The sequence below is a fragment of the Telopea speciosissima genome, chromosome 1 (assembly GCF_018873765.1).
Source record: "Telopea speciosissima isolate NSW1024214 ecotype Mountain lineage chromosome 1, Tspe_v1, whole genome shotgun sequence".
In the NCBI taxonomy this organism is placed as follows: Eukaryota; Viridiplantae; Streptophyta; class Magnoliopsida; order Proteales; family Proteaceae; genus Telopea; species Telopea speciosissima.
The window spans coordinates 43,853,390-43,880,039 of NC_057916.1; the positions used below are offsets into that span (position 1 = coordinate 43,853,390).

Consider the following 26,650-nt stretch of genomic DNA (forward strand, 5'->3'; position numbering starts at 1 on the left):
CAATAGGTATGTAAGAACTAATCCTTTCTGACAAATCAAAGCATGTAAGTAAAAAGAAGAGGAGAAGGAAGTTCTTACTTTTCCTTTTTAATCAATTCTGAATACCTCATTGACATCTTTGTCTGCCATTCTATTTTAAAGCTCTGACCTTCACCATTGTGCTCCATTCCAAGGGTGCAACCAATGGCCTTAAATCAAGGAGGAAGCAAAGCAACCAAGAGCAAACAGGTTAGAAGACAGTTTAAATTTGAATTTGAAGTCTGGGTCCCAAGCTGAGGTAAAAGGAACAGAGCAGATATGTGGATCTGGGAATTCAATTGAGCAACCCAGTGACCGTCTCATGGTTGATAAACGAATGCAGATCAAGATGAAAACTGACCACTCAGAAATGTGGGATCTAAGAAGGTCCACCTCACCATCCAAAAAACATAACAAGATTGACACACAAGAGGTTCTGTAATGTCCATATTTTCTAATTCTTGCTGCCTATATTACTTGTATATCTCTTATTCCAAGTTGTTGGAGTTTTCTAAAGCTGTTCTCTTGATCTTAGTGCATAATTTTGAATAGAACTGTTTTAGCAAATTCCTAGTTTCTGTTTTATAGACGCCATGATTCCCATGACCCATAATTCATGTATGATGTTCTTACAGTCAACTTTCCATGAAATGTTTAACCAAATATCAAGAGAAATCATTGAATTTTTGCTTGGATTTGTGTTTCTAATATTCATGATTGAGTCTTGGAAACAAATACAGAAGTAATCATTGTTTTGATTTTTAATTTGTTTTCCAAATATCTTCTAATTTAACCTTCTCAATGAGGGTTCACTTATTGATTCATTTACTGACTGATCTAATTGTTTATTTTCAGGTAAACCAGAAGTTTATTTTTAGGTAAACCAGAAGTTTATTTACCATTTCAGTCTGCACTTTCCCTTCTTTAGAATGATGTTTTAAAGAAGAAAATGAAAGAAGAAGAGTAGAATGGGAAGAAGAAGTTGAAGGAGACAAAATATAAGAAGCATTGCAGAAGAGATGGAGAGTGGGAGCTGCTGCCCTGTTGCAACAGGGCTGGAGGTCATGTGAAACCATATGAGATGGTGAAAGGGTGAACAGTTGGTGGATCCACTGATGAGTGTTGTGAAACCATATCAGCCGGGTTCAACAGATGTCCAACAATGTTAGGTTGCTCACACTATCTATCACTCTGGCCAAGAAGATTGATAACTCTTTCAGCTTAATAGCCAAGAAGATGAGGAGGAAGCAGGTGAGGATGACAAAGCTGATGAAGTGGATGACAAGCAATCTGTGCTAAAACTCTTCTTCATGACAAGTGAAGAAGAAGGAATCTCAAGTTGAGCACCAAAAAGCCTCAGACCTCCAACAGCACTTCCTGTGTAAATGGTGCAACTCCTTGAATTAATTATGTCCCATGTTCCCACAATGTGAACATTTCCTGCCCATTTTCACCCAGACAGAGAACTTCAAAAACCAACCACCGACACCTACACATACAAACCAGAGAATGAAAGATAATGAGATACTCTCACTAGTGACTACTACTTAGGTTTGGTTGTGGAATACAGGTATATATATATATGAATGTATTTGATGATGGATGATGTAGCGTTTAATAAGAAGGAAAGTGTAGGAAGGATAATTGGATGGACATGGTTTTGTTGTTGGATATTTTCCATTGTGGGACTCCAAATCAAAAAGAAATACAACAGTTAAGGAGAGTCCGACCACCATCTTTGTGTGGGTCAAAAATTTTATTTTAAAAAAATCTATAAATAAAGAGTACCTATAGTTTGGAAGACATATTATAGTGTTTAGGTGGGGACCTAGTTAATTATTTATTTTCATCTACAAATGCATTTATCTGTTCATCCATTTGGTACAAATCCCACATTAATATATTTTTTTTGTTGGGTTTTGGGAATGAGATTCATAAATTCCTAGTGGTAATGTATGATCTAAATTAAAGCTTCTGTATGATGATCCAATCCCTCTCTTGGCATGATATTTTCTGTTTTTCTCCAATGAGTCTCACGGCTTTAAAACGTGTCATATCCAATAAATTAAGGAGGTTACTCTTTATCTCTTCCTAACTCGTTGTAAGACTACATATAGTCCCAACAGCCTACTCAAGTGGTGCAACCCACCTGCACCTCATGAGCCTACTCATGGAACATTCCAAATGGATAATTCCATATGGAACAGAACAGTAGGGTGGATTAATACAACAAAAGAAAGAAAGGGGTGGGAGAGTGTGAGTGTGTGTACGGGCACCAAGAGGTGGGTGAGTTAGGCATAGCGAATGATCCATGAATTAAAAAAAAATTCTCAATATGTAAGGAACAAGGGAGAGTTTAAAGGACTTGGAATATTGAACTCTGGTTTGGAGATCCATGTACCTCTCATTTGGAAGCTTGTGACAAAGACATCAAATCCTGAAATGATTTCATATGTGCCCCAAATTCAGCCAGCATTTGTTCCTGCTTAGCCAACCTTGCATCCTGTTTAGCTGCTCTCTCTTTCCACTGAGATATTTCCTCTCCCTGTTGAGAGACAATCTCTTTCAACTGATCATTTTGCTTTCTTAGGTCTGCAATCTGAGATGCATTATGTTGGGTGCGCATTGCCTCTTTGGCCCACATCTTTGTTGGGGTTACTCCAGCACCCATCAAGCGGACTCTCACATGAGAATCCTGTCCAGCAGCACCTTTGAAGATTTCTTCACGGACTTTAGGCTTTTGTTGATCTTCTTCACTTCTCTTACTAAGCTCTATGTTTATGCTGTTTTGCAAGTTATAATGAACAAGAACACTTTAATTTAGGGAATATAGAAGAGGTCGACTGAAATAGCTAAGTTGGAATGCAAACCATTATCCTTTCTGACTCAGGGTCTATGAAATTTCCAGTCTTCGTCGATCTATGTGTCAAATCAAACATCTCAATACGAGAAGGAGATAAACGTTCTGGATGCTCATTTTTCTTAAAAAAAAAAAAAAGAATAGAAAGAAATATCAAAAAATGTTGGGACTAAGAGATAGCCAACTTCAATAAAATAAATATTAATGTAAAACAAATCACTTACCTTCCTTTCACGTAATACTGCAAAGGAAGTACTTCTTGTCGTATGGCGCATTATTTGTTTGGCCTTAATATCTTTATTTCGCTGTGAAATTTCCTACCAAGAATATTGCATTCAATTAAAACTGCAAAGACAGTAAATATAGTAAAAAGTATTTAAACTACATTCAGTTCTATAGAAAAGTATCTTTACCAAATGGTTATTGTCCCCCCACATCTTGAACATAGCTTCCCATTGTTCTTTAGACATACATTTCAGATCAATGTTTGCCATACTTTCTGAATCCGTCTCATACTTATTAAAATGTTCAGATTTCAGTAGAGATTTGTAATCCCTCCATCGAGCACAAAGTTTCTCTAGGATCCAACTCCAGCTAGATTCCGGTATGTCAAATTTCTCCTAAAAGAAAAAAAAAAGAAGATATTAGTTATCATATTATTATTGTGTAAGCCATACAAATTATGGATCTGATATTAATAATACCATGACTTTGGCGCATGCATCATCTTTGTACACTTGCGGCACTTTTCGCCAATCAGGGTACGTTAATGGTAACAAGTCGGTGTTTTTTGCTAACAACCCAATCCAAGTAGCTATTTTGGCTGTCCTTGTAGAGTTTGCTTGGCCATACTTGTTTACACCAATACAAATTTTTTCCCCACTACACATGTTTACAATGTCTTTTGCCATTGTTTTGCCCCTCTTGCCTCTTCCCCTACGAACTGTAAATGGCCCAACATAAGAAAAAATTAATCATCTGTAACAATAATACTTGACATCAAATTTAAAGAGTAACATTACAATTGACTAACCCGGAGTAGTAGCGCCACTATCCTCCTGGGTCCAATCCTCCAACCCAGGAGGCTGGGTCGAATCATCCTGACTCCTGATTCTTTCCTGTTTCACTCCTGCAAAATCAATAAACTCAAATCATATATCAGATAAATTTTCTATATGACAATATCAATAGTGTAAACTGATGAAAGTAACTAATCCATAATTACATGACTTTTGGTGTGAAGTATACATTAATGTAAGCAACGGATATGACCCACTATCAAGTAAAAAAATCTGAAGTCTTTCTATGTCACTACATGACTAAAAATTGATATAGAATTGGGAGATGATGATCCAATTGCTCAATCTATCTTTCCCTCATATAGAGAAATAAGACCTTTAAATATCTCTCTAATTTGATGTCTCTCTATTGTAAAATTGTGTGGTTACATTTGCTGGAGCCTGAAACATAAAATGTTGTGGCTGAGTGTTATGGTGATGTATCTACACATTCTTAGACCAGTTTATTCTCAACTGAGCATGGTTTATAATTCAACCTGTATTCATTTTGTTTGGATGATTTGATTCCTTGCATTCCATAAAAATAAACAAGTAATAGAAAAAATAGAAAGAATGACTTATCCAAGTTGGAGAAAGAGGAACTTATGGTTGTGTTTATCAAATCAAAAAGAGAAGAAGCTTAATCTATGTCACTACAAGACTAAAAATCGATATAGAATTTATTGGATATTGGACTTTGAATGTTAGTGAAGGAATAAAGAACGCATTGCATTTAAGTCAGTACATTTCCATTTATTTCTCAAAGAATATGCGACTTACTTGATTTTAATGTTCAATCAATTTGATATATCATCATCTGAACTTTCCATTGAATTGATCAATCCGATGGGGGTGTCAAATATAATACCTTCCACATCAGATCTTACCCAACTAAGACTGGCATCACCATCATCCTCTAAATGTTCTACATATTGTCTATATTGTAATGTACTCTGTGTATATGTCTGATCTAAATCATCACGATCCGGATCCTGCTGTCCCATATCAAAAATATCCCTACTTTTAGGCCTCATGGTAACTTGCCATTCAGGCCTATGAGAATCTACAATGTAAAACACTTGCTCTGCTTGTGATGGAAGTACAAATGGTTCGGCAAGCTGATCTCGGCTACTATACAATAAATGGTTAAAATTGACAAGTACAAACCCCAACTCATCTTCCTCTACTCCCTTTCTGTTATCAGCCCAATCACAATGAAATAATATTACTTTGAGATCCTCTGCATATTCCAATTCAACTACTTTTTTCAACAAACCATAATACGTGATAATTCCTTCAATAGGATGTCTATCTCTTGAACTGGAGTAATCTTCTGAAATTGCCGTAATAAGGACCCCGCTATTTTGAATTTTCCTATGCTTCTCATGTGACTTACTACGAAACTTGATGCCATTATAGATGTATTCATTATAACTTCTCACATCCAAGTTAGGACCTCGAGCAAGCCATCTGATATGATGAGGCACCTCCTCCCCATTCTGGCGTAGATGCAAGATCTGATGACACAATATTAAGCCACATATAAGAAGATATAGGCTCTAACCTAGCTCCCAAACAATTGAAATGTGTTGCACTTACATGCTCATTGAACCAAGCTGGAAACTCCTTAGCATGTCTTGTCGAAATAAGATGTGGGCGAGATTTACGACCCATTAATCTTTGCAACTTCTCTTTGTGGAGCCTAGAAATATGTACATAATTTTCTTAAGAACTATTACTTTCTCATAAACATATAAAATATAAAGTTTAATCAAATATAAATATATTGTAAATAGAACATTGATATGTAATACTTACTTTCGGTATTCATTTAATCCATCATAGTTCTTTAGCACGTACTGATGAGCCTGGTCCCTTTCTTGAATGTCTAGTCGTAATATCTCACACTTCCCTACAGGCCTACCTGTTCTTGAGAAAATAGAGATTGGATGTTCTAGTTCTGTTGAACCTGCATTTCTGATCGCTCTATTCGACCTTGTTTCCACACCTTCAAAGTATCTAGAGCAGAAAGTCAAACACTCATCCCCAATGTATCCTTCTGCTATTGATCCCTCTGGCTGACTAAGATTGTGCACGTAGTCCTTAAGTTGTTTAAGGAACCTAAACACAAATAAATTTATGACATTATTTAATGATCATAATATGAAACCTACAGTAGTAGCTTCACTTTTTAAGCCAAAAATTTCACACTAACCTCTCTATTGGATACATCCAACGGTATTGTACTGGACCAGCCAAGCTAGCTTCATGGGCTAAATGAATAATCAAGTGAACCATAATATCAAAGAATGAAGGTGGGAAAAGCTTTTCCATATTGCTAAGTGTTATGCCAACACTTTCACCAAGCCTCTTAAAGTCCTCCTCTTTCCCAACTTTACTACACAAATCCCGAAAAAATACACATAATTGTATTAATATAATGGTAACATTCTTAGGCAACACACCACGCAATGCTACCGGAAGAAGTTGTTGCATCATGATATGACAATCATGGCTCTTCATTCCTAATATGTTACGTTCTTGCACACACCGTGAGATATTACTGCAAAGGCCATCTGGAACTTTTACACCCCTTAAAACGGAACAAAACAAATCTTTGTCAGTAGTAGACATTATGTAGCATGCTGGAGGTATGAATATTTTATCCTTCCCTTCAATAAACTTTGGGTGAAGAAATGATCGTATTTCGATCTCTCTCAGATCTAAACGTGCCTTCACGTTATCCTTTGTCTTTTTTTTAAGATCCAACAATGTGCCAATGATACTATCACATACATTCTTCTCAATATGCATCACGTCTAAATTGTGACGGATTAGATTAGATCTCCAGTATGGCAATTCAAAGAATATACTCTTCTTCTTCCAATTAAATGGAAGTTTTGGCTGTTTTAACTTCCTTCGCCTCTTCTTTTTCTTCCCATGCTTGTCAATAATATCTTTCCCAAATAAAGGAAACTGAACACCTTCCAGCTCCTCCAAAATATCGTAACCCGATAGTGGCTTTGGTTGAGTTCATGTTCCTCATAGCCATCAAAGCTCTTTTTATCACATCGAAATCTATGTCCTTGGGGAAGGAATCGACGATGACCTAAATAACAGTGTTTCCTCCCATATTTAAGCCAACGAGAAGTAGTATTCTTGTTGCAGCATGGACAAGCGAAAACACCTTTAGTACTCCAACCCGATAATACCGCATAAGCCGAGAAATCATTAATGGTCCATAACAAACATGCATTTAGCTTAAACTTCTCCTTCTTATATGCATCGTAAGTTACAACCCCAGTGTTCCATAATTCTTTCAACTCTTCTATCAATGGCTGTAAATATATATCTATATCATTGCCAGGTTGTCGTGGTCCAGGAATAAGCAAAGTAAGCATGAGATACTCTGGCTTCATGCACATCTATGGTGGCAAATTGTAAGGCATCACAACAACAGGCCATATGCTATACTTTACACTCATTGACTTGAACGGGTTGAATCCATCACTAGCTAATCCAAGTCTGATATTACGAGGCTCCTCACTAAAAGTAGGATGCAACTTATCAAACTCTTTCCACGCTTGCCCATCAGCTGGGTGTCGTAACCTTTGATCATTTGTACGACCCTCGTAGTGCCACCTCATGTTAAATGAGGTTTTAGACGACATGTATAACCTTTGCAACCTTGGGATCAATGGAAAATGGCGTAATATCTTAGCCGGGATTTTCTTATCTACTGATGTATATCTTGAAGTACCACATTTGGAGCAAGTCGTGGCTTTCTCTTGTCCCTTCCAATACAACATACAATCATTTGGGCACGCATCAATCTTGTGGTAATTAAGCCCCAAGTCCTTGATGATTTTCTTTGTTTCGTACATATTATTTGGTAAAGTATTCGGCTCGGGAAGTGCCTCTTGCAACAACTCTAACAGCATTGTGAATGCTTTGTCGGTCATTTTGCAAAGGCATTTTATGTGATATATACGAAGAATGAAGGACAGTCTGGTAAACTTCATGCATCCTGGATACAACTCCTTCTTTGCATCTTCCATCAATCGATCAAATTTATCGTCGATGGTACTCCCACCCTCTGTACACTCACCGGTGACACCATCCTCTATTTCTTCATTTGTATTTATTCCACGCATCTCATTTAACATAGTATGTGTAACATCATATGTTTCACCTTCCTCATGTACCACTGTGTTAACATGGTGAATTATATGTGAAGATGAACCTTCCCCATGGTAACTCCATTTCGTATAATTCCATAGGATTCCATCAACTTTCAAATGTTCTAACACTGAATCTCTAGTCATGCGTAGTTGATTTACGCAATTTACACATGGGCATAGTATCCGATTTCCTACTACAATACTAGAAAATGCATACTCTATGAATTTGTTGACTTCTAATTTATATTGTGAAGACAGTCGGAAATTTGGATCCCTTGACTTTCCAATCCAACTCCTGGGCATGGTTTATCAGTGGTCTGCAATTAAACTTGAGATAAGAAAACCAAAAACAAAGACTTAGATCGAAATCAATAGCTTTTTTGTAGGTTTAAAACAGATCTAAGATGAGGATAAGAACCAAGGTACACAGAATAGAAATAAAGGTAAAGTAAGGCTAAAACTGATTAACAGAAAAGTATGAATTTTTTTTGGATGAATGAAAAGTATGAAATTAAAGCAATTAGAATCAAGATAAAAGGGAGAATTAACTTGCGCAATGTAGAGAAAAGTTACAGAAAACTAACCTGATCTACTTGATCAACGGAGAAAAAAGGATGAAGGCTATGAAACAGGAATCCCACCTGATCCTATCATAGCTGTCATGGGGGTTAGGCAACCCAAGGCGGTGGACAGGGCCAAAGTTGAAGGTGACACCAACTAGGCGAACAAGGTGTCCAAGGCACCCGCCTAGGCGACCAAAGCGCCTGGACACCTAGGCGATGCCTTCACAACTATGGATCCTATGCCAAATCCATAGCAGAACTATTGTGCTATTACATGTTACTTCATTCAGATATATTAGCAGTTGACCACCTTAATTAATCACCCTTTTATTAGCGAGGACCTAGCTTGATGGTTGAACCAAAGCTCTTCACAATGGCTCATTTATGTTGGATAATAATTTGGTAATTAAGACTGTCTCTATTATTAAGAAAAATAGATCTCTTATTGATCTAGTAAATAGGTTAATAATAGTAAGGGCCACTAGGACTGCAACTATAATTTGGACATCATCGTGAAACCAAGCTTATTAACCTTTTCCGATGACAACAAAATCTTGTGTGAGCATCTGAATAAGATATCCATGAAAGGCCAATTAGCTAGATCTTCCATCTTGGTTTGTCTCAAACCTTCCTTCTTCACAGTCTCTTCCCATATACTTCCCTTATCAGTCATGAATTCCGAAAATCGTAAATCCGGTGAAAACATTTCTTCTTCAATCAATTTCATTCCAAATTTTATTCCAAATGCAGGCCAGATTTCCTTCCAAGTGAAGCTTGGACCATTCGTGACATTAAATGCTTGACCTTTAGTAGATGAGATATTTTCATTTGTTTATGCCCAAATATGTTGTTCAGCAACAAGCCTTGCATCTGCACCATCAATATATACTTCTTCCCAACACTCTTTTGAACCTCCAAATAAGAAGGGAAGGTTAAGATATTTACATATCGAAGCATAGACACAAAGCCCACCTATGAAGTTATAATAAGTTCTATTACAAATCCCAATAAGCAATCCTGGTCTGTGAACTGACCAAGCGACCTTCCCTTCTAGTTTCTCCATCAACAAATCCTCAAGAATGTAGTTGAAGATGTGACCTTCATCAACTCTTGGGCTATCTTCATAGTAAAGAATTGGTTTACTATTAGTAGGGCTAGTAAGAGAGAGATAGTGCTTACCTCCAGTTTGAAGAGAGACATGTTTTAATGCTTTGGCTTTAGGGAGAATAGCATTCAAAGCATTGGACATCATAGCTTTGTTCTGATCACAACACTCAGGGGAATCCAATGGGTATTGGCTTGCCCAAGTGATCCAATACACATGAGTTACATCTTCAAGCAAAGAGACCTTCTGTGTAGTTTGAATTGGGTCTAAGAGGTCACATGAGATGAACTGATAGTTAGAACTTGGAATTTGGAGTTCACCAGCTTTACGAGCTATGCCATACACCTTCCATCCAACTCTAATTCTCTCAAACACATCCTTAGAAATGGCAGAAGGGATCGACAGCAGGCCCCCTACCTAGAATCGATTTTTTAGAATAGAAACATTGCCATACAGAGCCTTATTGGCTTCGTTTCTAATTCTGTCCAGCTACTTTCCATTTACTATACTAATTTGTTCCTTAATTTCTATTTTAAGGCTTGCTATTTTTTCAGTTAAGTTGTTGTTTGGTACTGATTCTAACCTTATATTTCTAATTTTAGTCATCACAACCTCTTGATTTTTCCCAATCTAACTGTCGGATTCACTTGTAATTTTAGCAACCCATTCCTCACACGTAATATGCGTTGTGATGAGAGTTGCAAACAGATCTTGCTGATATTGCTCTTTTGGAGGGTTATTGACAGACCTGCTGTTCTAGACCATAGCAGGCTATTGGTTCACAGCTTTGGGTGCATTTCTCAAGATTTTTTTGACACGATTCTTATGGACTTCAGTTACAGGTCCTTTCTGGTAATGTTGACTATGCAAATTTCAGGTAACATTGGAAACAAATTATTGGTGACTGTAAGTAATTGAAAGTCAGATTTTCCCCCCTCTTGTAAGTATTCTTATTCTTCTCTTTCTTTTCTCTTTTTTATTTGTGGCTAGTCATTCCTGTACCACCATATCCTAGGTACTGAACCAAACCAACCCTGTCACCACTAAATTACAAACAAAAACTCATCACTGCCCCAATCCATCTCAGTATAGGGTGTGGTGAGGCAAAGCGGGATCCAATAAAACCCCAACCATACATGAAGTACTAAATGTTTCTAATTTATATCAATTTTGAAATACTGAAAGAAATAATAGTTACTACATTCAATAAGACTACAGGAGTCTAATGAGACAACATGCATAGTTGGTATAACAAGGTAGACAAATTACATAGCCGTTTTTGTTAGGAAGCAATTAAGAGGTTCTTCAGAAAACATTCTAAAAGGGAGATATACATGAAATAAACATACTATGGTATCCGTCGTTGAAAATTATATTTGGCTACGGAACATATTTCTTACCGTCGCGAAAAATCATATTTCTTGTAGTGATGCTTAATCCCTACAACTGTTCCTTAACCTACTGGAGTTGTGTTGCTGATATATTGTGAGTTCGACCTTTTCTTGGAGTTCTATTGCTGAAACTTCTCCTTCCTTATATTTCTCAATCGCCCGTGAGATCTTTGAGATTATTTGGATAGTTCCTCCACCACTAGTATTCTTCCATTGACCAGAAGTTGAACCACATCCACTACTTAGTTCTATTGAAAATTAGTCAGTTACTAATTCCGAACTTACTTACTAATTTCAAAACTTTGCCTATATTTCCTAATTTAACCATTGGATCTCAATCACACTTAAAGGAGTTATTCATCCATCTTAGAGGCCTGTTCGACCTTGTTCCCCACCCCATTTGAGTTCTGATTTATCAGATATCAATAGTTTCCAATTCTGGTCCTACAGTCCTACCTTGTGGGTGATTCTGTACTTTGTTGTTTTTGAACCTAGAATAAAAAGAATTATATTAAATAAATGAATCTTTAATTTTGGGTTACCTGGAGATTTGACTTGTTTGGAGTTTTTTATGAGTGAAGGAAGAGAGGAGATTTTGTGACTTGTTCAAAAGAGAAAAATTCTGAACTTTTCTATGGAGTTTTAGGTGGACTAGGGCAGTTTGGTATTATCGTAAGATTAAGGATCATATTAGAGATTGCACATCCTATGGCGGGTGATCAGATATATATGATTAATATAAACTATATTTATATATTATTGTCCATTAATTGAATGCTTATTACTTTGATCTCTATCTGCAGGTAAAACATATAAGATTGTACTACAATGATTTCAGTTTCTTTATTAGAGATCAGGAAATAGTGAACCCTTGGCTCATTTACTACTAAGTAATTAGCCTTCAAGCATCAATGATGCCACTGCCGATTATATTATTGAAGTGGCACTGTTCTATAATGAGGCAATAGTTGTTCAAGAGGTTCTAAACAAGTTACAGTTAATTTCAGGGCTAAGGAAGAACAAATTTTCATTTAATTATTAGTATTATTATTTTTCAGATTATGGATCAAGTATTTTCACAATTAAGCCTACTGCCATAATCAAGTATTGCACCGATTAATGATACCTCCTACTTTGATTTAACAACCGGGTGGAGCAAGAGGACAAAAAACTTAGAAATAGAGGACTTTGGGAAGTGCCTCATCCATGGCTTAATGTTTTTAAACCAAAATCACAAATAAAACCATGTAAAGACCTTCTGCTCAAAACCATCTCTGCCATTCCCCCTAATGGACCAATGCTAATCTACTCAATTCTTAGACACTAGTAAGAATTAAACCCAAAAATGCTTATAGCTTTAAACGATATACAAATGCTTTAAACCCAAAAAAAATTAAGCTGTACAAATACTTATATCTTTAAACATATATAGAGCTTTAAACCCCAAAAAAAAAAAAAATGCTCAACAAAACCGTGAAATGGAAACATTGCACTCAACCTTAAATAAAGAGAGAGAGAGAGAGAGAGAGAGAAAGAGACAAACCTTGCAGAGAGAACTCTATTGCCACCGTAGGCAACTGCTCAGAGGGGGGGAGGCAGATAGTAGAGAAGGGAGTGGGAAGGTTGCAGAGATAGTAGAGAAGGGGTTGCGGCTAGGGAATCAAAGAGGTGTGAGTCCGATTGGGGGTTTATGAGAGGTGTGAGTCCGATTGGAGGTTAGGGTTTCACGACGAGAGAGGCTTTTGAAACACTGAAATTGTTGGTGGCAGGTTTGAGATCAGAAAATGTAAAACTCATCGGAAAAAGGAGGTACTCCAGCAGTAATGACAGTAGGCTAGAAATCAACAGGGGGAGGCCTTCCACTTCGATTTCGTGATGACGGTGAGGAATAGAACTCCGAGGAGCTAGCGCTTGACCGCTGATCTCTTCTCTGTCGTGTGAGAATGGGGTAGAGATGGTTGGCTAGAGAGAGAGAGAGAGAGAGAGAGAGAGATGTTTCATGAGGGAATGGGATAGAAGAAAGCGGGAAGCTGGAAACTCAGGGGCCCACTAAAAATTTAAGGCAATTGGGCGACGGTATCTTTAGTACTGTCGTTAAACATATCAGAAAATTGCGACGGTAAGACATATACCGTCGTTATACATGTGTAATCCATGACGAACTTTACATACCTTCATTATAAATATATTTTTCACGACGGAAAAATATACACCGTCGCCCAATTTGAGTTTCTATGACAAATAATTTAGAACCGTCGAGGAAAATAATATTTGGCTACGGACCATGTTTCTAACCGTCAGAAAAAATACAATTCCATGGGGGAAAATACATACCGTTGCCCAATTAGAGTTTCCACGACGGATAGTTACAAACCGTCGCGGAAAATAATATTCTGCTACGCTACTATATTAACCGTCGTAGAAAATTATATTTAGCTACGGACCAGATTTCTTACCATCGGAAAAAATAGGATTTCTTGTAGTGCAATAACACTTCTTCCTTGTGTTTATGAAGATCCTCTTCTGGAATATCAGGGGAGTGCGGAAGACTACTAGTAGAAAAGCCTTGAGCTGTGTTGTGTCAAGAAATCATCGGGCAGTCCTGCGAGTGCCATCACCTGCAAGAGGACCAAGAAGTCACCAGAGAGAACCGGTGTGGTTCCGGCCTAGGGCTCTCCGATGCCAAAGTCAGATCTCCTGAGCAAACAGATGAATAGTGATTATTCAAGATGGGTTGAGGGTGTGAGATACCTCTTCTTTTATAGTGGTCTGTGGCAGAGTGGAGAGTTCCTAGTTGATGTGGAGTCTTCTTCGTGGGTGGAGGAGTTCTTAGTAGCAGGGCTCCTCCCTGGTTGGTTGTCTTCCCGTGAGACTTAGTATCCCAGTAGGGTTGTCCTTCTTGGTGGATAAATCCTTCTACGTGGTAGATAAGGTCCCTGGTGCTTGAGTCCATCTGGGTTACGTAAGTGGTAGGTGATGGCCCGGAGTCCTCGCGGTGGTGTATATCTTATTGGCGACGTGGTGGTGGTGTCGTCCAGCTTGTACCTGCACCTTGTCGAGGTCTCAATACCTCAGTGGATGAGGCCTGAGAGGGAAAGATGTACAGGTGATCCTTGGCCCAAGGTGGGTGGTGCCCAGGGCGGCTGGCGCCCTGGTGGATGGCACCCCAAGGGATGGCTCCCAAGTGCGGGTGATGGCGCCCAAGGTGTAGCTGGTGTCCGGGTGGATCTCCTGCTGTTAGTGTCCGGGTGGATCTCCTGCTGTTGGTGTCCGGGTGGATCTCCTGCTGTTGGTGTCCAGGTGGATCTCCTGTTGTTCAGGGACACGTGGCATCTTCCGATAGGTTGGGATGATTTGTGGTTCATCAAGCTGATGCTTCCGTGGTTAGTTTGGCAATAGTGGTTGGGCCTCCAAACATATATTGGGAGCATTGAATGGAAACTTTCCCATTGCTTTCGTGAGGCTAATCCAGTGGCAGATTACCTTGCTAAGTCTGCTGCAAATTTGAATTATCATTGTTTTTTTGCTAAGGATCAGCAAGAAAATATTAAAGAGAAAAAAAAGAATACAAGAATTTAATGTCCAGGCATACCCAGACAGATGCAGAAATCCCACGCTATGGCCAAGAGCCTACAGCCAAAAGAAAAACCAAACAAACTAAGGCTCAACAACCGAGATCCACAGGAGAAACCAAAAGGAAACCACTAGTCGAATCTGAATCAAGGCCTGCCCTTTGCATCATCAGATAATAGTCTCTAGGACGAAGAGGGTAAATCAAAGACCCAAGGAGAGGACACACCATTGTTCGCCGCTAACTTAGCAAGAAAATCTGCAACCGGATTTGCTTCATGAAAACAATGAGAATCTTCCAAGAGATTGAGAGAAGAAAAGGTTGCAAGCCTAACCATTGCTACCTGACAAACCAAGGGATCGAACCTGCACAAAGAGATTCCACAACTGACATGGAGTCACATTCCACCCATAATCGAGTCACCCCCAATTCCTTAGCTCTCAACAGACCATGAAGCAGGGCCATGAACTCAGCCACATAATTTGTCTTTGTGCCAAGAAAAATGCTAAAAGCTGAAACCAAGGCTACTCGATCATCCCTAAGGATACCACCAGCCCCGGCTCTCCCAGGGTTCCCAAGGGAACACCCGTCCGTGTTAAGTTTCACCCATCCTTTAGGGGGATTGAACCATCGAACTTCAGTAATGACCCGAGCAGGCTATGGAATCACAGGAATATCCAAACTTCTAGCATAGGACAAGTCGAGCACAGAGGAGACAGGGTAAGAGAAATCCCTAGAAACCTCCCTCAGAGAAATGTGGAAAGTGGAGAAAAGATCATCCAGCCCCTTAGCCTTCCCCTCAAACTTTTTGCAGTTCCGTTCAGACCATATGCAATATGGAATTAGGATCAAACCGGACAACCAGGCACCCCTCATGGGAACAGATTTGGCTTTCCTTTTCCACCACCTAAAGAACTCCAACAGGGTCAAGGAACCAGGCCATAGAGCATTAAATAGGAACACAAACCTCTCCCAAAGGCATTGAGAAAATGGGCACTCCAAAAAAATATGAACATCCAATTCCACATGAGCCTTACAAAAGTCATAGCGAGAAACCAAGGAAACCCCTTTGCAAGACAGCGCCATATCCGTGGGCATTTTACCATGCAACATACGCCAAGCAAAGCAGGAATGTCTAGGTAGGAGGAACTTATTCCACAACAAATTACACCAAGGGACCTGAGGGCCTTTCTTCCTAAGCACCTCCCAAGCCGATTTCACAGAGAACACCCCCGAGGGGGTGATACCCCAAGAGCAAGAATCCAACATATGTGGGCTGGGCAGAACAATGCCATTGATGCCAGCAAAAATATCCTTAAGAAAAGAGGATCGAACCTGTGGAAGGGACCAGGAGCCATCAGAGATGAAGTAAGAAACCAAAGCATCTTTATCCAGGAAGAGATCTGCTCCTAAACTAGAAGCATCGGCAATCGATTCACTTCCTAACCAACAAGCCTTCCAAAAGCGAACAAATTTGCCATTACCAATAATCCACCTTTCTTGCTGCTTTACAAAGTCCCATGATGAGCACATTTAACTGTGAAATCTTAGGGTATAAAGCATGTATTTTACTACATTGAACAGAGCTACTCGGGTACTTTTTGTCATTTTTCAGGTTTAGGGACATTTTGGTCAAAGTGGAGAATACATGTCTAATTGGACCGCCAAACGCCAGATTTCAAGGTTGAAGAATTCAGTCAGGTTAGCTTTCCAATGCATAATATTGGAAGTCACTTGATTAGAGCCGATTCATTTTTAAAAGAAGAAGAAGAGAGAAAAATCAAGCATAGGGGCATAAGGGTAATTTTGGCAAATTGAAGATCTTTCGAAAAAATATTGGATATTGGGCTCTTATCGTCTGGAATTTAAAATGGTGCAACTTTAATTCTTGGGCTGGTTCCATCTGGGCTCGGGAGAGAAAGATATAGTCCAAAAACGATTCTTAATGAACTTAGAATTAAGAATGAATAAAATATAATTTAAAACAAAATTGAGAAGTCTCTTTTGTCTCCCGTCTCTCTCTGTTAAACCCTCTCGGCTTCTGTCTGTTCTCTCTCTCACTTTTTCTCAAATTCACTCGGCTTCTATCTCTTCTCTCTCCCACTGCCTCTCAAATTCTCTTATTTCTTTTCCATCTCCATATCATGAGCTTTCTCTCTCCCCATATAAAATCCCATATCTTGACCGTACTCGACCAAGCCCTTCTTTTTGGATTCTTTCATTTTTCCTTTTTTTTTTTAATTTTATTTTTCTGTTTTAGATAAACAGTAGCCGAATTTCTGTTCTTCTTTCTTTTTAAATACAGCAGTAGTAGAATTTCTTTCTCGATCAGTTTCGTTTAGTTCTCTTCTAGATTTTAGTATTCCTTTTTAGTTGACAGCAGCCCTCTTCCTTATACCCGATTTCTCATCCCCTTCTTTTTAGGTTTTTTTAGATCTTATGTATTTAGGTTATCATATGTAATTTTTAGAATGATTGTTAGGATAATTTTTATTTCCCTATCCCTAAGATCATATGTGTAATTTTTATTATATACTTTGGTAATTTGTACTTCAATATTGGATGCGGCTTCAAGAGATGGGATTCAAATGACGGAATCATCTTCATTGGAGTTATTCGTATCAGCTAGGTTCTTTTTATAAATTTTAGTTTTAGTAATTTCTATGTCTTTTTCTCCATCAGTCCTTCCTTCCGTCTTCATTGCTTTCATGGCTAGTTAAACCTCTCCTCTTGGGAATGGGTGAAAACATGAGAGAAGGAAGAATTGATGACTAGCATTGTCTATCTGATTAATGGACATGATCAATATTGGACTTACAATGGATGACCGCCCACAGCTTGTATGTCATTCCAAGGGGAACTATATACATGTTCGTTAGCCGTATCCATTGTGACACCATTATATTCATGTATTTTTTTTGTTTACATTGTATATTTTATGACCACTATTTTCATAGGATATGTTAGCCGTATATGAGCCGTGCCGCATATCTTATAGACCTAGGCTGTATGCATGCTTTGCCCTAATATTCTAGTCATTGATCTGCCCTAATTCTCATGGTGGAACCCATTCCCCAGTGACTTTCTTGCTTTTAATTCATCCATTCCCTTAGCGGTTGCCCTAGTTTCTATTTTTAATTTGTTATCTTTGGTAATTTAGTTGCTTCTATATTTGCTAGTTTCCATAATTGGTAGTTTTCATATATAGGTTATTTCTATATTTGGTAAGTTGTACACTTCGCCTTAATTAAAAGTGGAAATTTATTCAAGGTTGACATCCTCGTGTTCAACCCGTAGCTACAATTGACCCGTGCACTTGCGGTATTATTTTAAACTCAAACAAGTTTTTGGCGCCGTTGCCGGGGAGGTGACGCTTGTTTAGTTTCCAATTTTAATTGATTCGTAGTGTTTTCAATAAATGGAAAAAAATTTTAAAAAAACAATATCAAAAAAAAAGAAAAAGAGCTTTGAGGGGTGCCCTAATTTCGGATTGTGCCTTTTGTATGCTTGTTTGGGTGAGGAATTCAAAGAACCGGATAGAACGAGTTGAGATTCCAACCATGGTTGAGGAAGGAGAGAGGCAACCTATGACCCTTAGAGACCGCTTTTATCTTGCACGGGCTGCACAACCCTCATGCATTTGTTTACCCGCCGCCCAAAGAAACAATTATGAGCTTAAATCTAATTTCATTAGTATGTTGCCCTACTTTCATGGGGTAGCTAATGAAGATGCGTATTTGTTTCTTAGGGAGTTTGAGGAGGTATGTATACTCATTAAGATGCAACAATTGACTGCTGATGTGGTTAAGTTGAGATTCATCACCTTTGCACTTAAGGATCAAGCTAAAAAGTGGCTCTATGGTTTGCCTAGAGACTCAATAACTACATGGGATCAATTTACAGTTGTCTTCCTAAAGAAGTTCTTTCCCTTGCATAAGACCAAGGATTAGGAATGACATTCTGCAGTTCAGACAAAAACCAAACGAATCTTTCTCCAAATTCATGGAGAGATACAACAACTTTCTTCAAGAGTGTCCTCACCATGGCCTAGATACTTGGCATCTATGCCAAATCATTTATGAGAGTATAGATTATCAAACCAAGCAGTTGGTTGAATCCATGTGCCCAACTGGATTCACATCATTCACCGATGAAAATCAAGCTTGGGAGTTTTTGGTTGACTTAGCAGACAAGACCAAAGAGTGGGAATCCACTCAAGAAAATGAAAACTCCAGTAAGGGATTTTTGTTAGAGGGAACTATAGCCAAAGAGGCTCAATTGGATAGTCTTATTAGAAGACTGGAAGCTATAGTGACCAAGGGACTTTCCCCGATAAATCAGGTATGTCAAACCATCCCTTTGTGTAGTGGATACCAATCCTCATCACATGTGATGGATGACTGCCCTAATAGGTCTAGTGGGCATGGAAGCTATGAGAGTGTGCATGTAATGAACAATCCTTATAGTTGAACCTATAACCCTGGGTGGAGAAATCACCTTAACTTCTCATGGAACCAAGGCCCTAATCAAGTTGGTCCATCTACATTCTAGCCTCCAATCCAAGGTCAATTTGCTCCCCAACAGACTAACCCTAGATTTGTCCCCCCTCCCAATAATCTCCGACCTACACTACCAACCCCAATGATGAATCAGCAACCACCTGAATTTCTGAAAAATAGTGATGAGCCTACCAGGATAAATTCTCTTGAGAAGAGTATGGAGCTTCTCATGAGCACATTCATGACCAGCCAACATAACATGGAGAGACAAATCTCTCAACTAGCCAATACTCTCTATGAAAGGGAAAAGGGTAAGATGCCAAGTCAACCAGATCCAAACCTTGGGACCTCTGTGCCCCTTCCACGTCACACTCAGCTGAATTCTATCCATCAGAGTCCACACTACTCAGAACCCTCTAGTCAATGTAATGCCATATATGCTCTAAGGAGTGGACGTGAGTACCAACAAGAGGTTCCAATTCAACCAACTCCTGTAACTTCTGAGCCTCCTGTTAATGTTGTGAATGTTCCCCATCCACTACCTATTGTAAGTGCCCCACATGACCCTCCCATAGTTGTGAATGACCAGCCCCCTGTCCAAGGTATGTCTGATGAACCTATAGTGGTTAATGAAGAGAAACATGAAGAGCCATCTAAGAAGACTTATGTCCCTAAGGCTCCATTTCCCAATAGGTTTAAAAGCAATAAGAAGGATGCAATAACTGAAAAAATTTTAAATATCTTAAAAAATGTGCAAGTTAACATCCCTTTTTTAGATGCTATTTCCCAGGTTTCTACCTATGCAAAAGTCCTCAAGGACTTATGTATTCAGAAACAAAAAATTAATGTACCTAAGAAAGCCTTCCTGACTGCCAATGTGAGTTCAGTTCTATCACAACAGATAGTGGCTAAGTATAAGGATCCTGGTTGCCCAACTATCTCATGTATGATTGGTAATACTAGAATTGACCATGCCCTTCTTGATCTAGGAGCTAGTGTCAATTTATTGCCATATTCAGTGTATCAACAATTAGGGTTAGGAGACCTTAAGCCAACATCTGTCACATTACAATTGGCAGATAGATCAGTCAAGACTCCAAAAGGAGTAATTAAGGTTGTGTTATTAAAGGTTGGGGAATTTCTTTTTCCTATGGATTTCATAATCCTAGATACCCAACCTAAGACCAATATCAAAGGATAAATCCCAATTATCCTTGGTCGACCTTTCTTAGCTACTAGCAATGCTCTGATCAGTTGTAGAAATGGTCTGATGAGACTGTCTTTTGGGAATGCATCTCGTGATTTTAATGTCTTTAGATTGGGAAAACAACCATGCTTAGATGAAGATGTGCATCTAACTTTTAAACCACCTGATTTGGTTGCAACTGCTCTCAACATATGTATCAATCAATGTCTAGAGGACTTGCCTCAATCCAAGTATAGGGGAGAGGCTTCTAAATTGTGGACCAAGCCACCACCTGTTGAGCTAGATGGTAATCGGTCTACTTCTCTTCCCAAGTTACTACTAGTGGAACCTCCTGAAAAGAAACAAAAGGTGTTATCCCAACAACACAATGGAGGAACTATAATATATGATCCAGGTAAGGGTACAAATTCTACTATCTCTAGCACATCTTTTAATTCCTCTCTCATGCCACGTTCTTCACCACATTTTTACGAGGTCATGGATTTTCATGCACCTCCTTATTTTGAACCACCATGATCATATCTGGTACACCCCCTGTTCTTTGTCCTTGTTTTTATTTTTTTTTCATGCATTGAGGACACTGCATCATTTAAGTATGGGGGGATTTCATCGATTTGTAATCTGTACTTTGGTTCGAGAGTGAATGTGTAGCCTCTTTTAGTTTGCTTTTCTGAAAGACTTTGAGAGCATCCAAAATACCCTACACCTTGAAGTAATAAAAAATTCTGCACTGAGGAGAGAATTGGAATATACCGATCAAAGGGATTTTAAATTCTTCAAAAGTACACTGTCTACTGAGAGAGCCGATTTTGTTAGTCATCCTCTTTACATGAGTATTGGTTAGATACTAAGGTTGAACCATGATACACTTGCATGATATAGTTGATTGCCAAAAAAATAAAATTATTTGCTCTTTGATCCAGTCTTGGCTTGTAGCCTATTTGGTTTGAGTAAGTAAGCCCGAGGGGTGTTTTACACCTAATTCCTTAAAGCCGTCTGGTTTGAGAGTAATTGGCCTAAAGCTCGCTACAAGAGCGACCTAGAAAGCTTAAGAAGTCAAGACATTGAATGGATTGGAGTAGTGTGTGCTTGAAAAAAAAAAAAGAAGTTTGAACTCAAACTGCATCAATGTCTAAAGCCACAATGTGGCAATCAAATGATATATGCACTGAGAATCTATTCCAACACTACTTAGTAATTTGGGTGTCTTGTGCAAGCCCTGCATGTCATTCAAGCCAATTGTAGTGGAGGGACATTTGAGTTCAATACTTGAAAAAATATGGCACGTAAAATCAAAGTGAAATTGAAATTGTGCATGTGTTTAAAGGTTCTACCAAGGTTTCGAGCTGAAATCTTTTGTAGCCTAAATGACCTACTCGATCTAATCTCAAGGAAAAACAGTGTGACTCACCTTACCCCAAATCTCCCTAAGTTAGATGTATGACAATTTTTCAACTCAGAGTGGGATAATAAAGTTCAAGTGTGGGGGAATATCTAGAAAATCTCAAAGTAAATTATCTTGGGACTGCATTCTTTATCTTAGCCATAGTATGGATTTACAAATTGAATTTTGTGTGTATATTCACTACAAACACTCACGAGACACAACTCGTCCACTACGGGTAACCTAGGGGTTTAAAGGCTTGTTGCATGTGCTAAGTGCAATCGTGATTCCTACGAAAGTGAGTTAGGATTTCTGCATTTTAGGATAGTTTTTGTTTTGTTTACTTGAGGACAAGCAAAGTTCAAATGTGGGGGAATCTAATGAGCACATTTTTGTGTGAAATCTTAGGGTATAAAGCATGCATTTTACCATATTGAACAGAGCTACTCGGGTACTTTTTGTCATTTTTCAGGTTTAGGGGTATTTTGGTCAAAGTGGAGAATACATGTCTAATTGGACCTCCAAACGCCAAGTCACAAGGTTGAAGATATCAGTCGGGTTAGCTTTCCAATGCATAATATTGGAAGTCACTTGATTAGAGCCGATTCATGTTTAGAAGAAGAAGAAGAGAGAAAAATCAAGCATAGGGGCATAAGGTTAATTTTGACAAATTGAAGATCTTGTGGAAAAGATTGGATATTGGGATCATATCGTCTGGAATTCAAAATGGTGCAACTTTAATTCTCGGGCTGGTTCCATCTGAGCTCGGGAGAGAAAGATATAGCCTAAAAACGATTCTTAGTGAACTTAGAATTAAGAATGAAAAAAATATAATTTAAAAAAAAAAAGCTTCTATCTCTTCTCTCTCTCACTTTCAATTCACTCGGCTTCTATCTCTTCTCTCTCCCACTGCCTCTCAAATTCTCTTATTTCCTTCCCATCTCCCTATCACGAGCTCTCTCTCCCCCATATAAAATCCCATATCTTGACCGTCCTCAACCAAGCCCTTCTTTTTGGATTCCTTCGTTTTTTCTTTTTTTAGTTTTATTTTTCTGTTTTAGATAAACAATAGCCGAATTTGTGTTCTTCTTTCTTTTTAAATATAGCAGTAGCAGAATTTCTTTCTCAGCTTCGTTTAGTTCTCTTCTAGATTTTAGTATTCCTTTTTAGTTGGGAGCAGCCCTCTATACCCGATTTCTCATCCCCTTCTTTTTAGTTTTTTTTAGATCTTATGTATTTAGGTTATCATATGTAATTTTTAGAATGATTGTTACGATAATTTTTATTTCCCCATCCCTAAGATCATGTGTAATTTTCATTATGCACTTTGGTAATTTGTTCTTCAATATTGGATGCGGCTTCAAGAGATGGGATTCAAATGACGGAATCATCTTCATTGGTTATTCGAATCAGCTAGGTTCTTTTTATAAATTTTAGTTTTAGTAATTTCTATGTCTTTTTCTCCATCAATCCTTCCTTCCCTCTTCATTGCTTTCATGGCTAGCTAAACTCTCCTCTTGGGAGTGGGTGAAAAAATGAGAGAAGGAAGAATTGATGGCTAGCATTGTCTATGTGATTAATGGATATGATCATTATTGGAGTTACAATGGATGACCTCCCACAGCTTGTATGTCATTCCAAGGGGAACTATATACATGTTCGTTAGCCGTATCCATTGTGACACCATTATGTTCATGTATTTTTTTTGTTTACATTGTATGTTTTATGACCACTATTTTCATAGGATATATTAGCCGTATATGAGCCGTGCCCAAGTGACTTTCTTGCTTTTAATTCATCCATTCCCTTAGCAGTTGCCCTAGTTTCTATTTTTAATTTGTTATCTTTGGTAATTTAGTTGCTTCTATATTTGCTAGTTTCCATAATTGGTAGTTTTCATATATAGGTTGTTTCCATATTTGATAAGTTGTACACTTCGCCTTAATTAAAAGTGAAAATTTATTCAAGGTTGACCTCATTGTGTTCGACCTATAGCTACGATTGACCCGTATGCTTGCGGTATTATTTTAAACTCAAACATCCCATACTTTGTGAATACCCGACAAAATTGAAGAGGACAAGGAGGGAGGTTTTAAACAACCATTAGGAGTGAGAAATCTCAAGCACAAGAACTTACAAACCATGGAGTCCTCATACAGAATCGACCAAGCCAGCTTACATAAAAACGCCTTGTTAATGTCACGGAGATGACGGATGCTGAGCCCACCTTCTGGTTTAGGCATGCAAACAGAGCCCCACTTGACCGTCACGGCTCTTCTAGCCTCAATGTCTCCAGACCAAATAAAATTCTGGATCCACCTCTCCATTAGGGACACAAGGGAGGAAGGCCACCAATAAATAGAGAAGATGTGAACCGATAAGCTAAGCATCACCGACCTCACAAGCCCCACTCTGCCTGTAAAAGATAACAGGTTACCTTTCCAACTTGACAGGCACTGCTTGATTTTATCAACCAAAGGCATCATTTTCTCCCTTGTAACCCTCCCTATAAAAATTTCTGCACCCAAGTATCTAGTAGGGAGGTTATACAGGGGGATATTAAGCAATTCAGAGATCCGCCATCTTCTGGAAGGGGTGATAGCGCCACAGAAAAGCTTGCTTTTATCAAGATTCAATTTCTACCTAAAAAACCTTGGCATTTCTCCATGAAAGAGTTCAACCCTTTGATATACTTCAGAGAACCATTGTTAAAAAAAAAAACATCGTCAGCAAACAAAAGATGTCCTGGGGTAATGACACCCCTAAGACCTCTCAAGGGGAGGAGCTTGTCGTTCGCCACTAGCCGATTCAACCCTCTACAAAGGACTTCCTTCGCTAGAATAAATAATAAGGGGGAGAGTGGGTTACCTTTGTTACATCTGTGCCCGGACCCTGACCCGAACTCCGAATGTAGGTCCGAAACCCGATGGATCCTGGGTCCTACCCGCTAGCAACCCATGGTGCACCGACCCGATGATCATTTTTGATGGGGAATACCCGATGATGTCATACCTACCCATTCGGAGGCAGCTACCAGACTTGTGTTGCTATTCCATACACAAATTGCTGGACGACCTAAGGTACAACCACTGCCTAATCAAAAGAGGATTTAAAATTCATTATAAATGTTTTAAACTGGGAGTAATGACCACAAATGGTGCAAGGACAATGCCCTTGGCGTGGCACAGACCTTGGTGGGGCTCGGGTGCAAAAACAACAAGGATTTACCTACTGGTCCATCCCTACTGGTCTATTGGATCAACCAGTTGGATCGACCAGTACTGCAGTATTGCTCAAAATCCATAACAGATGCGTGGGGCCCAATGTTTCGCACCCCGGATCACCTCCCCGTGCCTGAAATGACTTGTGGGGGCATTACCCAAGCAATGTGAGCATATGGGGACCATTTGAAGCCAATTGCATTTTAGAATGAATTCTAAAAGTGCATTCTCCATAGAAACTATTTTAGGCAAACAACCCTTAGTGGCTGGGCTTATATATAAGCCAGCCTTGGAACCAAGAAGCCTCCTTTGCTTATTTCATTGGAGAGAAAAAAGAGAAGGAGAAGGAGAAAGAGAGGAGAAGAAGAGGAAAGGAAGGCTTGAATTCATCCTTGAACTTGGACTGCCAAGGTAGGGTGCTTACTCTCGATCTACCCTGTAATTCTTAAGCCTCCATGAATGATTTGATTTTAGAATCCATGTAGCACAGCCAAGAATCACACAGCTTAACAATTTAAACCATGTTTTTTTCGCCTAATCTCTAGGAGCTTGGCATGCATGTGCAAATCTATCATGTTTGACCTCTCATCTACTATTATCACCATAAATGCATGTTGTGTCTGTCACTTCCAGCTTTAGATGACTTATTTTCATGTCTATATTAAGCTTAGATTAAACCCCATGATGCATGGCTCACTTTTCGCTTAATGCATGATGAATCCCCAACTTAATGAGCATCACAGTGATGTTCTAAAGCTGGTAGAACCTCTTCCATTCTAATTCTAAAGGTTTATGTATGAGCAGCCATGGATGATGACCATGCAAGCTAGATAACCCAAGATCACCATGCATGTTAGTTTTTCCATCATGTACATGTTGGATATCATGCATGGAACACAATAATGTTCTCTGATCATCCATGCATGCTGTTGATCCTCAGATCTAAGCCAAAACAGCTTAGACATTTAAATTCTGGGACTGAACTTGCACTGGTCCATTTCACTGGTCCAAGTGCCAATCGACTAGTACTATAAATTGAAACCAGTGTTATCCCAGGCTTACTCTTAGGTCTATGATACCCTGCATAGGGCCTCACATGAAGTCTCAGCCAAAATAATGCACTGCACCTCTGTTTTGGGCCAATCTGGTATCCCGGGATAGGTCTCGGGCAACCAAACTCATATTTGGCATGGATCTATGAGCCAAACCACTATTAGAACTACTATAGTATCATCTACTACCCCTGGTGTGAACCCCTTTCAAGTTTGTATCTGAAACCCCCACTGGTCCATTGCCACTGGTCCATTGGATAGACCAGTCCAATCCACCAGTGTAAACCATTGATGAAGAACATGACCCTAACCCCTGCAATTACAAAAAATAGTACCTAGGAACCCTTTAGGGACTATTTCCTCAAACCCCTTGTGGTTCTGGCCACAGGAGCCTACGGGTCCATTGCCACTGGTCCATTGGATAGACCAGTGCCAATCGACCACTGCTGCTGTCATGGTAGTTTTGGGTCCAGCTTTGGTCTGGGGGATTGACCAAGGACACCCTTGGTCACGTTGGACAATTTAGTGTGTATTGATGTA

At 39.0% G+C, this 26,650-nt stretch overlaps 1 protein-coding gene and 1 pseudogene across 1 annotated transcript; one reads left to right on the forward strand and one right to left on the reverse strand.

Annotated features, from left to right (window-relative positions):
- Positions 1-9,173: 9,173 nt before the first annotated feature.
- On the reverse strand, positions 9,174-16,280 carry LOC122650110 (annotated as a pseudogene).
- Positions 16,281-19,391: 3,111 nt separating this feature from the next.
- LOC122650116 lies at positions 19,392-20,447 on the forward strand. Its single transcript, XM_043843432.1, has one exon. The coding sequence runs from the start codon at positions 19,392-19,394 to the stop codon at positions 20,445-20,447; it is 1,056 nt and encodes a 351-aa protein (XP_043699367.1).
- The last annotated feature ends 6,203 nt before the right edge of the window (positions 20,448-26,650 follow it).